Source organism: Calypte anna, chromosome 2 (genome assembly GCF_003957555.1).
Source record: "Calypte anna isolate BGI_N300 chromosome 2, bCalAnn1_v1.p, whole genome shotgun sequence".
NCBI classification, from domain to species: domain Eukaryota; kingdom Metazoa; phylum Chordata; class Aves; order Apodiformes; family Trochilidae; genus Calypte; species Calypte anna.
This window is the reverse complement of record NC_044245.1, coordinates 150,989,912-151,005,218: the sequence shown is the minus strand read 5'-3', so window position 1 is coordinate 151,005,218 and position 15,307 is coordinate 150,989,912. Positions and strand designations below refer to the sequence as shown.

Sequence of the window (15,307 nt, the reverse complement as noted above, 5' to 3'; positions counted from 1 at the left end):
TCCCCGGCTCGGCGGCGGCCGCCCCCGCCGCTGCCCCGCAGTGCCCGGCGCGATGCTGCGCTGTGTGCCGCCGCTCTGGCGCTGCAACCGGCACGTGGAGGCCTTGGACCGGCGGCACTGCTCGCTCCAGGCCGTCCCCGAGGAGATCTACCGGTACAGCCGCTCGCTGGAGGAGCTGCTGCTGGACGCCAACCAGCTCCGGGAGCTGCCCAAGGTGAGGCCGCGGCCCGAACGGGGCCTCCGGGCTCGGCTCCGAGCTCCCCCTCCCCACCCCCGGCTGCAGCGCACGGACCGGGGGAGGCCTCGGGACGCTGCGGACCGGAGCGCGCCGGTCCGGCCCGGTTCTGGGGGTGGGGAGGGGGCTGCGGCTGTGAATCGGGGGGGCCCTGGCGGGAGGGCCGCCCCGAGGCCGCCTCTCGGTGTCCGCTGAAGGGAGCGGGCGGGCGGGCGGGCGCTGCCCCGGCCTGCCCTGCCCCGGCACGGCTCCGGGCTGGGATCCGAGGGGCTCCTGGAGCCGCAGGGTCAAGCGCCGGGGATGGGGGATGGAGGGGGAGAGAGCTCCCTGAGGGAACCGGCGGCTGTGGGCCCGCTCGGTGCGGGGAACGGGGACCCTGCGGCGGGAAGAAGGGGCTCCAGGGCCGAGGAGGGGGCTCTCCATGTGAGGAAGGGGCTCCAGACCCGCGGCAGGGGCTCCCCACGCGAGGCAGGGGTTCCCCATGTGAGGAAGAGCTCCCGATCCCGAGGCAGGAGCTCCCCATGTGAGGAAGGGGCTCCAGACCCGAGGCAGGGGCTCCCCATGCGAGGAAGGAGCTCCCCATGTGAGGAAGGGGCTCCCCACGCGAGGAGGGGGCTCCCCACGCGAGGCAGGGGCTCCCCACGCGAGGAGGGGGCTCCCCACGCGAGGCAGGGGCTCCCCACGCGAGGCAGGGGCTCCCCACGCGAGGCAGGGGCTCCCCATGTGAGGCAGGGGCTCCCCACGCAAGGAGGGGGCTCCCCACCCCTCCGAGGGGATAACACTTCCATCCTGATGGCTGCTGAGCAAAGCACAGGGTGAATTTAGCACCCTCTTGGTTTAATTCTCAAACTCCAAAGGATTGGAGGCGGTACCGGTGCTTTTTGGGGGTTTTTGTCCTTAATTCCCTGTGACTTTGGGCTCGCAGGTTTTTCCACAGCTGCCTGGTGGCCTCGGAGCTCTCTGAGGCACAGGGGTTGCTGGTGACAAATCCTGGGGTGCTGCCACACTCCTGGGGCTTCCCTGCAGGAGCAGAGGGACTGCAGAGCTGCTCAGCCCCATCTCTGACTCGGGGGGGGGTTTGCAGCAGCCCCGAATCCGTGCATTTGGGCCCCAAAGAACCGTTCAGCAGGAACGTCCCTGTTCTGGGAAATCCGGAGCAGAGGACACTGCAGGCAAGGTGTGGAGTTTGGACCCCTCCTTGGGAGGGAGGAGGCCACAAGGCATTGCTGGGCTGCAGGGTGTTCTGGAGGAAGTTCCACCACATAATCCACTCTGGATTTTTTTTTTTTTCTGGATCTTTTTAGAAAAAGGTATTTCTTGTGCCAAGAAGTGTTTGACTGTAGCTTGCTTGGATGGATGTTTGTCAGTGAATATAGACTAAGACACCTTTGTACTAAACTGAGAAATAGGGGATTATTTTTTTTTTTGCTTTAAGGTTCCTTTGTGGATTACTGATGCATTACAAAACTTGCCATTAAATCTGGGGGGAAACGTGCAAAACCCCAAAACCTTGGGCTTGATTCAGGCTTAAATACTTGGGTTCAGTTTTGTTAAACTGCACAGTTTATGCATCCCGACCTCAACAGATTCTCTTGTACAGACAGAGCACATTGTTGTCCTCCCAATGTCTCTGATATTTTATTTATTTCTCTGTGTCTTCCCTTGAGCTGCTGTGAGCTGCTCAGCTCCGGAGACACAGGAGCTGATGTTTTATCTGCTCTCTTCCATCACGTACGGGGGGATCTTGTGCTTTAGGTGGGGATATTTCCCCTGCTCACAGGAAAACGTGTGTTACAGGCAGGTCAGGACTTATGAATGAGTCTTTACTCCAGAAGAAGGTAATTGCAACACACCTGCACTGAGCTTGCCCATCCTTTTGCTGCTCAGCTCCTTGCTTCCTGCTGAATAATCCCCGTCCTGCCCTGTGTTTACATGGAACCTGCTGGGACCGGGGTGTCACTGGGGCTTGGTCCTCTTGTGAGGAGCATCCCTTGGATTATGAATGTAAATTTCAACTGACGTGTTGTTTAGTCTGTGGCCAGGTAGGTGCAGTTCCTGCCTGTGAGGGCAGGTGCTCTGGGTCTGTCCTGAATGCTGGGTGTCCTTCCTGCTGTCACCCAGAGGGTTTGGGTTGGTGAACACAGAGTTGTTTAACTCCGAGCTGTTCAGCTGGGGAGCACCAGAGCTGATGGCTTGTCCTGGGATCACACCTTCCCCTCTGGTGTTTGAGTTCCTCCAGGCAAAGGATCCTTCTGGCAAAGAATGATTAGGGGGAAAAAAAAAAAGAGAGCAGGTGGGTGAAATTCTGGTCCTGTGGTCTCCAAACAGGTGAAGGAAATCAGAAGAGGAACAGAGAATGGGGGAGCAGAAGGTGGTGTGGTCAGAGGCAATGCACAGCAGCTTTTGCAGGAGGAAAACAAACCTTAGCAAGATATCCTCAGCCTGCCTGGAAAGATAGTGGCACCCCTCTGCTAGGTGACAGGGTGTCACAGATGGCCTGGAGGGGAGGAACAGGGGAGCAGCTGATCCCTCTGCCTTCCTGCAGGAGGACCTCAGGACATGAAGTGAGACCAAAAGGGGCTCAGCTCAGAACAAACTAAATAATTTTTCATGCAAAACGCGGTTCAGCTGAAGCGTGGGACTGCTGGCAACACAGAGGATGCTCAGAGTTTACCCGAGCTCAGGAAAGAAGTGGATCTGTTCATGGGAGAGAAAACGGGCAAAAATGAGTGTGTACAGAGACACCGTCCTGCCTGTGCTGCCTGTCCCAGGAGGAACTGAGAGGAAACATGGTTTTGGAGTTACTGTGCTCACTCTCTTGGTGTGGAATGTCCGGAGGCAGCTGGTGTGGAGGTCTGAGGTTTGGTGGAACCAGGGTGCAGGGTCAGATCCACCCAAGCTGTGTCCCAGTGTGTCTCCTAATCCTTTATACTCAGAGCTGACCTCAGCAGTGAAGAGGTGCACTCTTTATTCCCAGAAACATTACAGGAAGGGCTTTATTGAAGGGTGTTCCTGTTGGGGGAGAGATGTGTAAGGTTAGGGGTAAGGATCTGACTGTTGTCCCAGGAATGGGAGGACAGCAGCCCTTGATTTGAGCACGTGTTGTCCTTGAGGCAGGGCAGTGGGAGAGGTCTTTGGTTGGGGTCAGGAGAGGAGCACTTCATGGGAAGGTGCCTTTTGTGGGAGAGGATTTGTGTGTGCCAGGAGGGGAGATGGGGAGAGGGCAGTGGGCTGGTTTCACAGGACAGAATATGCCCATTCCTTGGAGAAGAGTTTAAAGGGCTCCTGAGATGTGTGTTGGGGCAGGAGCAGAGAGCAGCAGATGGACATGAGTTAGGAAAACACGAGTGGTGGATGATATCCAGCCTTTGGGAGCAACTTTGACCACAGCAAGCTTGGGTTTTTTTAGTGGCTCAAGCAGGCTTTTGAGGGAAGGCTTCCATGTGAAGGTGATTTTTGAAGCAAAAGAGTGGTTGGGTGGCTGGCGTTGGGAAAGGTCATCTTTACAGAATCAGGGGATTTGTTTTACACTTAGCAACCAACTTCCTTGGAGAATGCTCCAATTTATCTGACTGCTGTGGGTGTTCATGCCCACCACCAGGCCGCCTCTCTCTGACCTGCTTTAATTTGTCTTTATTCTCTGTGTGCAGATCACTGGCAACCTCTTGCTCTTTCGGTGGCACTGTTTTCTTCCCCCCAGCACTGCTCAGGTCCCCTTCTTGCTGCTGCTTTGCTCTTGACCTGCTGAGGGCATCGGATCCTCCTGGCATTTCTGGGTGACACCACCAAGCTCCCCTCCTCCTGTCTCCTTCCTGCAGTGCCAAATATTCTTCTCTCTGCTCTTTCTCCATTTTTTTTTCACTTGTACCATGGGGAATCTGTTTTGAGTCCATGCTTTCCACGGTGGTGGCTGTACTCAGGTTGTTTGAAGTGAGAGATTAAATCTGCCTTGGGAGCAGCTGCTGCCTTCTTGTGGGGATTTGCTGCCGGGGTGAGACAGCACGAGTTAATGGAAAATGATGAATTCCTTTTGATAAGTTCCCTGTGCTCTTCATGGGGGTGTCTGAATTCCAGAGGAAGAAACAATCTTGCTCTCCCTGCTTCTGCTCTCCCTGGCCTGTGTGAAGTCAGTTCTGCAGGACCGGGAGCGTGCAGCACCCTCCAGCATTAGGATAATTATCAGGTTCCTCAGCGAGGGGTATAGGTTGCAAGGATGCTAAATCACTACATCAGAGCTGCAGAAGCCACCTGACTCATTTAGTCTGCTCTCCCCGAGCACTCCAGAGGTCCAGGGCTCACCAGAAAGGAATGAACGCAGCTTGGAAGTCGGAGGAGGAATTTGGAGGTGGCAGACGGAGCCGGTCACAGCCCAGGAGCAGAGTGTGTTCAAGAGGCATCCAGAGGCTCCTGCTGGGTTTTCAGAGGAGTGCTCAGGTTTGGAGTATGGGAAGGGAACAGGGAGAGGTTGGAAGAAACCTGGGTGGAGCAGAGGTTGTAGGACTTGGTGTAGGAGGAAGAGAGGGTGGAGCGGAGTAAGGGACTGAAAATTGTGAACAGTCAGTGTGGAGGAGGGAGGAGACCTCTCCTCTGTGTCAGCAGGAGGGACAGGCCCCTGGAGACCTGCTGGAAGGATACCCGGGCAGAAAAGTGTTGTGAAGTTGGGGGATTGTGCTGAGGGGATCATCCAGAGGGGTGAAAAAGGAGGAAATTCCAGAGGAGGCTCTGGTACCGAGTGTCTGAGTGGTGGTGGTGCTGAAGAGCCAAGCCCAGGGGTTCTCCAGTGGAGGGGTTGCAGTTCCTCTCCTTTGCTTGTTGTTTCCTAAAGCTCCCGTGACAAATTTGGCCCAGAGTGGAAAGCTTCTTTTCCCTCCTGTCTGCTGAGCTGGTGTCAGCTTTCTCTGGAGGCTGTGGAGATGGAGACCTGGCTGGAGCAGCAGCAGGGAGTGGAGGGGAGACCTTCTGAGTCCAGTGCAGATCCCTCCTGTTGGGACTTGTTGTTCTTTGCATCTTGGCAAGGCTGTTTCTGGGTTGGGGTTTCAGCAGTTGGTTCCTCCTCTGTGGCTGCTGCTGGCCTGGGGCAGGAGCATCCCTGTCCTTTTCCAGAGCCTGGGCTGCTGCTGCCCTGAGCAGGGCGGAACCTGAGCTCCAGCACTGTCACTTTCCCAGGACAAGGTGGGGCCTCGCAAAGCTAATTAAGAGCAGCTTTTAATTTCTTGGCATCTGGGGCCTGCGAGGAGGATCATGGGGTTTATTTACTTCCATGGAGGAGTGAAGCTGCTCCTTTTAATCTCCAGGCTAGCAGCTCTTCCCTGAGAAAGTCAGAGAACGGTCGGGTCTGGGTTCTCCGGAGCTCTCCAAGCTCTGCTGAGCGTGTGGGGGGCACCTTCTCTTCTCCTGCTGGTGACTCCCTTCCACCCCTGGCTTTGTCAAAAGCTGCAAGCTGCATTTGCTTAACAAAACCAGTCAAGAAACTGGTTTCACTTGATTGTTGTGAGACCTGTGCACAGAGTTGGCATGGCTCTGTCTTCCTTCCAGGAGCCTGATGAGTTAATGTGTACACATGGATGGGATTTGTTTCTCCAAACCCAGGTACTCTGGATCTGCTGCTGCCCAGGGGATGAAATAAGCACAGGCCATGTCAGCCAGGACCCTCACCCTTTGCTCTCTGGGCAGGAACTTTCTGTTTCTAAATCCTGGGTGGTGACAAAGGGGGATTTAGGATTTGAGCTGGAGTGGTAATAGTTGAGGACAGGCTCAGGTGTGGGAAAAAGAGCTGATGAAGTTCTTGGGACATACAATTCTTGGACATACAAACAAGGGAGGAGCAAGGAAGTGCTTGTGTGCTTTAAAGTCTACAACTGAGAGTTGAGTATGAATATTCAGTTCTCTGAGAGCTCCAAGGTGTCCACTTTGCTGTTGGACAAGGGGTGAGCACAGAGCACAGTGCCCTGTGTGGATCTCCAGAGGAGCTCAGGTCTTGGAGAAAGTTGGAGTGAGGTGGAAAGGCAAGGTGGGCAGCAAAGGGTTTGGTGAAGCAAGGAGTCAGTGAGGGTTTAGGTGACCTCCTGGGCTGGTGGGAGGTGTCCCTGCCCATGCAGGGGGCTTGGATCATGATGATCCCTGAGGTCTCTTCCAACACAAACTCTTCTCTGATGATGATGATGATGGCCCAAGCAGTGCTGCTTCTGACCAAATCTTTTGCACTGTTTTTGTGCAATGCAGGGAGGTCATCAGTGAGGGCACCTCCTCAGCCTTTCCCTGGGTTCAGCTGACCCAGTTCTTGTAAACCTTTGGATCCATCTCTGTTGTGTAACTGGTGATATCTTCCATGTCTTTGGGTGCACTGGCTGCTTGGAAGGAGTTTGCACCTTTGGGATTCCTCCTGTTCCTTGGTGACAATTCCTGGCATGGGTTCACCTCCCCTTGCTGGTGTTCCAGGAGGCTCTGAGGAGTAAATGTGATATCCCAGTGGCCCTGCAGAGTTTCTGCTCCTCACCTGAGCTGCTCCCACCTCCAGGATCTCTCCTTGTTCCCTTTGGCTATGGTCTGAGTATCAGCCAGGAATGATCTAGGTGGTGTTTCACTGGTGGTTAGAGGTCAGGCAGGACTAGGTTAACCTCTCCAGGTCTCCTCTGAGCTCTTACCTGTGTTCCCCTGAACGTTCCTGGGTTTCAGAACCTTGTGCCATCTCTCCAGTAGAAACTGGGATGAGGTGGGGATGTGGTGGGTGGTGGAATACACTTAGTGCCTTGCAAGGGTCTCTGCAGCTTCTGCCTGCTCCTTGTCCCATTCCTGGTGCAGGGTATGAGCTGGTCCCCTGGGAGCTGCTTTGGCACCTTCCTCCTCTCTGTGCTTTTCCTGTTCACCAGAGTTGTGTCTTCAGTGTCTACAAATCTGCTTTGTGTCTCCTTCCACACTTAACTCTTCTTTAGGAGTTTCCCAGTCCCCCAAATGTGGTTCCATAGACTGCAGGACTGCAGGTCTGCACTAAACCTGACCTTCCCTGCCTTGCCCTCCCCTCCCAGGTGCAGGCTCAGTGCTTGTTCCTTGGGGTTTTTTGTTGCCTTATGGTGCTTCTCAGTGCTGGGGTTTCTGCCTCAAGAAAATACAGTCCTGTTTGAAACAATTAGAAGAGGTAATTGCATAACTCCTGACATTTCCCCCTGTTGCTGATATTTATGGCACTGCAGATAAGTAAATTACTTTTTTATAGTTGCTGGTGGCCTCTGGTCAGGTTTAGAAGAGAACTAGAGGGGTGGATCAGGTCCCTTTCTTATACAGAAGAAGGTCATTCCTGAGGTGCTGGGGTGCCAGGGGATGGGTGGGGAGAGGAGAAATGGTAGAACAGAGTAAGAGAGGGGGAGAGGTCTCTGGGTAGTACTTGGGATATGTTGTGTTCTGCTTCTTCACCTGTAGCCAGGATGCTGTCCCATGAGTTCATAGAATCACAGAGTGGTTTGGGGTGGAAGGGACCTCAAATCCCCCCAGTGCCACCCCAACCCATGGTCAGGGACCCCTCCCCCAGCCCAGGGGGCTCCAAGCCCCATCCAACCTTCAACACTGCCAGGGATGGGGCAGCCACAGCTTCTGGGGGCAACCTGGGCACCCAGGGGCTCAGCACCCTCACCCCAAACCATTTCTCCCTCCCTCCCTCCCTGCCCAAGATCTCCTCTCCATCTCCCCTCTCCCAGCTCCAAACCCTTCCCCCTGGGAGGCTCCCATCCCTCCAGGCCCTTGTCCCAAGTCCCTCCCCAGCTTTCCTGGAGTCCCTAAAATGATTTGGGTGATCTCAGGAGGTCTCTCCAGGTGAACACTGGAAGATGCCTCTGATGTCTCCGGGGCTGCTGCTCTCAGTAGAACCCCCATCAGCAGTTTCTGGCAGGGGTGAGGTGTTAACTGTGGTGTCCTGATCTGATCCTGGCACGGGGGGCTCCTTCCTGGGGCCCTGATCTGCTTTGTCATTTCAGTTTGGAGCAGAGGTCCCACTTGCTGCCCCGGCAGGGGAGCAGCTGCTGGCTCCAGCCCCAGAGGGGACCACATTCCTGGGAAGAGGCAGCTGGAGAGCCTTTGGCTTGGAGACAGCTTGCTTTGTCTCAGCTGGAATGTTTCTGGCACTCAACTGCTTTTATATATTTGAAAGACATTCCTCAGGGCCCAATAAGTGGGGTTAAAGAGTCAGAAATCTGTGCCAGGGAGGTTGGGCTCCTCTTGCCCAGCCCTGGGTGTCTGGAGGGGACATGGAGCTGCCCCTCTTCAGTCTGCTCAGCACTTCTGTCCTGCTGGGAGATGCTGGGCCCATCCATGCAGCTCACAGTGTCTGGGATTGGAAGGAGCCTCTGGAGATCACCAGGCCAAGCCTCCTGCCAGAGCAGCTCGCAGAGCTGTGGGTGGGTTTGGGAAATCTCCAGAGATGGAGACTCCATCATCTCCCTGGGCAGCCTGGGCCAGCAGTGCTCTGTCTCTCATAAAGTTCTTCCTGATGTTTCAGTTGAACCTCTCTGTGTTCCAGTTTATGACCATCACCCCTTGTCAAATCACTGGACACATTGGTCCCATCCTCCTGACACCCACCCTTCATCTCCTCCTTGCCACGGGTCTGCCCGGGGTGGGCTGGCAGGAGGAGACCCCCCCAGCTTTGCTGCCCCAGCTGAAGCAGAGGGATGTGGCAGGAATGGCTGCAGTGCTTGGGGCTGAACCATCACACAGCACCAGCTGCTTGTCCTGGGACTCTGCTGGGTCGCTGCCTTTATGGTGTTTGTGGCCAGAAGAGGATAAACCCAGTTTAGTGTCTGTGGCAAAGGCTGCATGAGTGGAGAATCAAACACTGCTATAGCTGGGGTCAGATATTTGGGAAGATCCCAGTGGATGGGGCTGCATCTGCTCACTGCCTCTGGTCTTGTCCCATGCCTGCTCAGGTCAGTCTTGGAATCATCACAGAATCCCAGAGAGGTTTGGATTGACCTCAAATCCCCCCCAGTTCCACCCCAACCCATGGTCAGGGACCCCTCCCCCAGCCCAGGGGGCTCCAAGCCCCATCCAACCTCCAACACTGCCAGGGATGGGGCAGCCACAGCTTCTGGGGGCAACCTGGGCACCCAGGGGCTCAGCACCCTCACCCCAAAGGATTTCTCCCTCCCTCCCTCCCTCCCTCCCTGCCCAAGATCTCCTCTCCATCTCCCCTCTCCCAGCTGCAAACCCTTCCCCCTGGGAGGCTCCCATCCCTCCAGGCCCTTGTCCCAAGTCCCTCCCCAGCTTTCCTGGAGCCCCTTCAGGACCTGGAAGCTGCTCCAAGGTCTCCCCATTGCAGCCTTCTCTTCTCCAGCCTCAACACCCCCAACTCTCTCAGCCTGGCTCCAGAGCAGAGCTGCTCCAGCCCTCCCAGCAGCTCCAGGGCCTCCTCTGCACTGGCTCCAACACCTCCAATCTCGATCTGCATCCCTGGCCCTGCCACCCATCATCAGGCTCCTTGGGTCATGCTGGGACTGAAGTCCTTTCCCTCCCTCCCAGCCCCACTCAGCCCCTTCTGCAGGTCTGGGGGTGTCAGTGTGGGGTGGCCCTGGCTTTGGGGGTCCCATTTTGGGGATGGTTTTCTTTCCAGACCCACCCTCAGGATTTTGTTGTTTCTGCACAGCTGAGTGTTAGCTCAGAGGGTTTGTTCTCAGCCTTTTATCCCTTGGCCTTCTTTTTTCCACTGCTTCTTTTTCCCTTTCCACCCTTCTTTTCCACCTGGCTGGAGAAGTGAGGATGGGGAGGAGGCAGAGCTGTGCCAAGTGTTACTCTGCAGCAGAGAGAAAGCCCTTGGGGTGGTGTCCAGCCTTCCAGCACCCCTCTCTGGGCCCTGTGGTTCTCCAGGATAACCAAACAGCTCCAGTAACCTTTTTTTTTCATGTCTTGGTGCTTTGCCATGGCCTCAGATACAAAAACATCAGTGGTTGAAGACTCAGAGTTGAGGTCTGGAGAAAATAAAGTGCATCACTTCAGGGAGCTGAGGAAACAACTTTGTTGGAGCCTTGCTCATTGCAGAGAGGAGCATGGAACCTCCTTCAGATGTTCTCCAGGGCCTCTTAGAGACAAGAGTCTGGGCTTACAAGGGCCCTTTATTCCTTTTCTGTGTGTACACAAGCTGTGGGTGACTCTGGGGGGTTGTGGTGCTGCTCAGAGGGACCTTGACAGATGGGAAATGGGCCAGTCAGGGTCTCGTGGACTTCAGCAACAGGAACTGCTCCTTTCTGCTCTGGGGAGGAATAACTTTGGGCACCAGGACAAGCAGGGGTCTGACCACCCAAAAAGCAGCTCTGCCCACACTGTGGGTCCTGGTGGAGCACAACTTGCACTGGTGCAACCACCCCCAGAGGACTGTGTCCAAGTGCTGGGTTCCGTAGTGGAGGGAGGACATGGATGTGCCAGGAGCACGTCCAGTGAGGGGACACAAAATAATTCAGAGCATCTGTGGTACAAGGAGAGGCAGAGAGAGATGGGACCATTCAGCCTGGAGAAGATTCAGGAAGATTTTACCAGTGTGTGTGTGATGTCAGAGAGTGGTGGAGATGGAACCTGACTCTTCTCAGTAGAGTCCAGTGGTAGGACAAGAGGTGGCAGTGAAACAGAGGAAATTCTGTTTCAACCTAAGCAAACACTTGTTTATTTTGACTGAGGGGGTGGTCAGGCACTGGAACGTGTTGCCCAGTGAGGTTTAGTATCTCCATCCTTGGAGATACTAAAAACCTGAGTGGACACAGCCCTGGGTGCCCTGTTGGAGCTGGCCCTGCTTTGAGCAGAGGTTGGACCAACAGATCTTGAGAGGTCCTTTCCAAATTCAACCTTTCTGTGGTTCTGCTGAACCTGTCTCCATGGCTCAAATTGCCTTTTTGGTTGAGCTGCTGTGTTGGGACATCTGTCAGCATCCCCCCAGTGCATCCCCCCTGCATCTCCCCCCCTGCATCCCCCCCACTGCATCCCCCCCACTGCATCCCCCCCACTGCATCCCCCACTGTCCTGCTGTCTGCTCTTCTGGAGTTTTTACAGACTGCTTTGGGTTGGAAGGGACCTTAAATCCCCCCCAGTACCCCCCCCTGCCATGGTCAGGGACCCCTCCCCAAGCCCAGGGGGCTCCAAGCCCCATCCAACCTTCAACACTGCCAAGGATGGGGCAGCCACAGCTTCTGGGGGCAACCTGGGCACCCAGGGGCTCAGCACCCTCACAGGAAACCATTTTTTCCTGATGTCTGATTTAAATGTCCCCTCTTGCAGTTTCAAACCAGGCACTGGTTCTGCAGGTTTTGCAGACACTGGCTTTTCAGAAGCTGACTCTGTCTTCTTGTAGCTGGCAGCTCTGTGCTGGTGTCCATGGGCAGGGAGAAGCTGAACCTGGTGGCTCCATCCCCTCTCTGGAGGAGCAGGAGGTGCCAGTGCTGTGGGTTTGGGAGTGGGACAGAGTTCCTCAGGGAATGGGTTTCTGGCTTCTGCCTTCTCTTGGTGCTGGGCAGCACCAGCTCTGGTGCCACCCAACCTGCAGTGCTGGGAGCAGTTGTGACATGTTGAGGGGAGGGCAGAAGCTCGCTCCTGACTCAGGTATTTCCTCCTCTCTGCCTTGGTTCTGCTTTCCCAGGCAGGAGCAAACCCTTGACCAGCTTTGGAGCCCTGGGCTGAGCATCACAGTGCAGGCACCACGTGAGCTCAGTCCCATGGGATCAGGGACTTGGGTGCTTTTGGATCTCTCTGGGTGAGAAGCTCTGCAGAGTGGTGTTGGACATCTTGTGTCATCATCATGACAGAAGCACAGAATCGTTTGGGTTGGAAAGGACCTCAGAGATCATCAGCTCCAACCCTTGATCCACTCCCCCCGTGGTTCCCAGCCCATGGCACTCAGTGCCACATCCAGGCTCTTTGGAAAGATCTCCAGACACGGAGAATCCACTACTTCCCTGGGCAGCCCATTCCAATGCCTGATCACCCTCTCCAGAAAGAAATTCTTTCTCATCTCCAACCTAAACTTCCCCTGGCACAACTTGAGACCCTTTGTGCCCTCTTGTCTTGCTGAGAGTTGCCTGGGAAAAGAGCCCAACCCCCCCCTGGCTCCAACCTCCTTTCAGGGAGTTGGAGAGAGTGATGAGGTCTCCCCTGAGCCTCCTCTTCTCCAGCCTCAACACCCCCAGCTCCCTCAGCCCTTCCTCACAGCAATTCTGCTGGATCCCTTCACAGCCTCCTTGCTCTTCTCTGGACCTGCTCCAGCACCTCAATCTCCTTCCTGAGCTGAGGGGCCCAGAACTGGACACAGGACTCAAGCTGTGGCCTCACCAGGGCTGAGCACAGGGGCAGAATCCCTTCCCTGGACCTGCTGGCCACGCTGTTCCTGAGCCAGCCCAGGATGCCATTGGCCTTCTTGGCTACCTGGGCACACTGCTGCCTCCTCTTCAGCTTCCTGGCAATCCAGACTCCCAGGTCCCTTTCTGCCACTCTGTGCCCATCCTGGAGCTCCCCATGGGGTTGTTGTGTTGAACCTCATCCCCTTGGGATCATCCCAACTCTCCAGTCTGTCCAGGTCCCTCTGCAGAGCCCTCCTGCCTTCCAGCTGATCCACACTCCCCCCCACCTTACTGTCACCTGCAGATTTGCTAATTGTGGACTCAACCCCCTCATCTAAATCATCAATTGAAGATACTGAACAGAGCTGGGCCCAACACTGGTCCCTGGGGTACCCCCTGGGGGTCCTCTCCTCTCCAGCAGTACCTGGGGCTCAGGACTGTCTCTGTGCAGGTGTTTGGGTCCTGCAGCAGAAGGCAGAGGTGACCCTGCCAAGTGGAGCTGTTTGCTGCCACCAGTGTTTCTTGTTTTCATAACAGGCTGAGCCTGTTCCTGTTTCTCTGGATAACCTCAAACAAAACCACAGGGAGCTGTTTGGAAAGGTTCCTGGAGCAGAACTCACCTCACCAGGGAAGATGGGCGTTGTGTGGTCAGCATTGCTCTCTGCTTGGCTGCCTGGAGGATTTCCAATGGAAGCTGCTGTCTCCTTCCCTGTGCACTGATGATGGCTCTGACCACCCCAGCAGAGATCCTGCTGTGTTCACCTGTGACTCTTCTTCTGGAAGATGACTCCAGTGGCACTGGTCTGCATCAGGAGGTTCCTGTTTAATTGCACTGGGGTTTCATCCTTTCCCACCTCTGCCTGGACCATCATGTTTCATTACTGGAGGGACTCTGCTGAGGCACCACTTGTTTAGACACAAGTCTTTCCAGTTTAATTCATAGAATCATGGAGTGGTTTGGATTGGAAGGGACCTCAAATCCCCCCAGTGCCCCCCCTGCCATGGTCAGGGACCCCTCCCCCAGCCACAAAAGCCACATAGAATCATGGAGTGGTTTTGGTTGAAGGGTTGGAAAGGACCTAAGATCACCTAAAGATCATCAGCGTGCTCCAAGCCCCATCCAACCTTCAACACTGCCAGGGATGGGGCAGCCACAGCTTCTGGGGGCAACCTGGGTACCCAGGGGCTCAGCACCCTCACCCCAAACCGTTTCTCCCTCCCTCCCTCCCTGCCCAAGATCTCCTCTCCATCTCCCCTCTCCCAGCTCCAAACCCTTCCCCCTGGGAGGCTCCCATCCCTCCAGGCCCTTGTCCCAAGTCCCTCCCCAGCTTTCCTGGAGCTCCTCCTGCAATGATCTGGATGTTCTTAGCAGTCTCCAAACTGCAGTGGTTTAATAGTGAAAGATTTGTCCCTGTGAGGGGTCTCCTAAAGGTCTGATGTTTCTCCTCCATCGTTTACATTGTTTGCACAGCAATATTTGCCTGGCAACAGCAAAAAGGGTCATTGGTGGCATTTTATTTGGTTATGCAAATGAAACCATGAATTTGATTTAATGTCACCCTACTGTTGTTGGCAGTGTTCTTTGTGTGCTGTGCCTGACCACCTCCTCTCCACTCTTCTTGTTGGATGCTGTGCTCAAAGTGCTCAGCTTTCTCCCTTGGTCAGAGGTCACCTCCTGGCAGGGTGTCCCCCATGGCCCTCACCTCAACACCCAGTCCAAGAACAGCATCACCCACCTGATGTGGGTGCAGGAAAGGGTCTGTAGGGTGGACAGACCAGGCCACAGGAATGGGACTTCTCCAAGTAATGCTCCTCAGGCATTGGAGCAGGTTGCCCAGGCAGGTGGTGGAGTCTCCATCTCTGGAGGTATTTAAAAAATGGGTTAGATGTGGCACTTTGGGTTTAGTGGTTAAGGAGGTGTAGGACTGATGCTTGGACTTGATGATCTTGAAGGTCCTTTCCAACCATGGTTATTCTGATTCTTCAGCCTGGAGACAACACTGCTCTGGAGGAACTTCACAGCAGCTTCCCAGGGTGAACAGAGGCTTCTGGAGGAGATGGAGCTTGGGGTGCTTGGGGGAGGACAAAGGTTTTATCAACTTGTCCAGGGAAGGTTTTTCCACTGTGAGGATAATGCTGGAGAGGGACCCCTACAAGGGCCTGGAGTGATGGGACAAGGGCTTTAAACTGGAAGAGAGGAGGAGGAGAGGAGATGGAGAGGAGATCTTGGGGATAAATTGTTTTATTTGAGGGTGCTGAGCCCCTGGGTGCCCAGGTTGCCCCCAGAAGCTGTGGCTGCCCCATCCCTGGCAGTGTTGAAGGTTGGATGGGGCTTGGAGCCCCCTGGGCTGGGGAGGGGTCCCTGCCCGTGGGCTGGATGAAATTTAGGTCCTTTCCAACCCAAACCATTCAGTGGTTCTGTGATTAACTGCTTGCCCCAAGGGCCCAGGGGAATTTTGGATCCTTCATTGTTGGAGGTTTTGAAAGATTTGACTTGACCAAAGCCTGAGCAACCTGGGCTGAGTTCCCAGCTGCTCCTCCTTGGAGACCTCCCAGGATTCCTTCCAACCTGAAATACTTCATCATCCTGCAGCAAAGGTCTGTGACATGCAAAGGATCCGAGGAACATGACATCACTGCCCCTTCTGACTGAGCAATCCGTGGAGCTGGGTTGCCTTATTTTTTATTTTTGTTTCATGGAAGTAATTGAGTTTTGTTTCAGAAATCAGGTGACTCCTGACTGGTTTCTCATGCTTTCTCCTTTAGA

At 55.1% G+C, this 15,307-nt stretch overlaps 1 protein-coding gene across 8 annotated transcripts in view; it reads left to right on the top strand.

Annotated features, from left to right (window-relative positions):
• The window catches only part of SCRIB (scribble planar cell polarity protein), a 95,681-nt gene continuing 80,374 nt past the window's right edge, over window positions 1-15,307 (top strand). For all 8 annotated transcript variants that reach the window (XM_030444253.1, XM_030444256.1, XM_030444252.1 and 5 more), the window contains exon 1: window positions 1-214. In XM_030444253.1, the coding sequence (XP_030300113.1) occupies window positions 53-214 (162 nt within the window). In that variant the 5' untranslated portion in view covers window positions 1-52. The remainder of the gene's footprint in view (window positions 215-15,307) is intronic.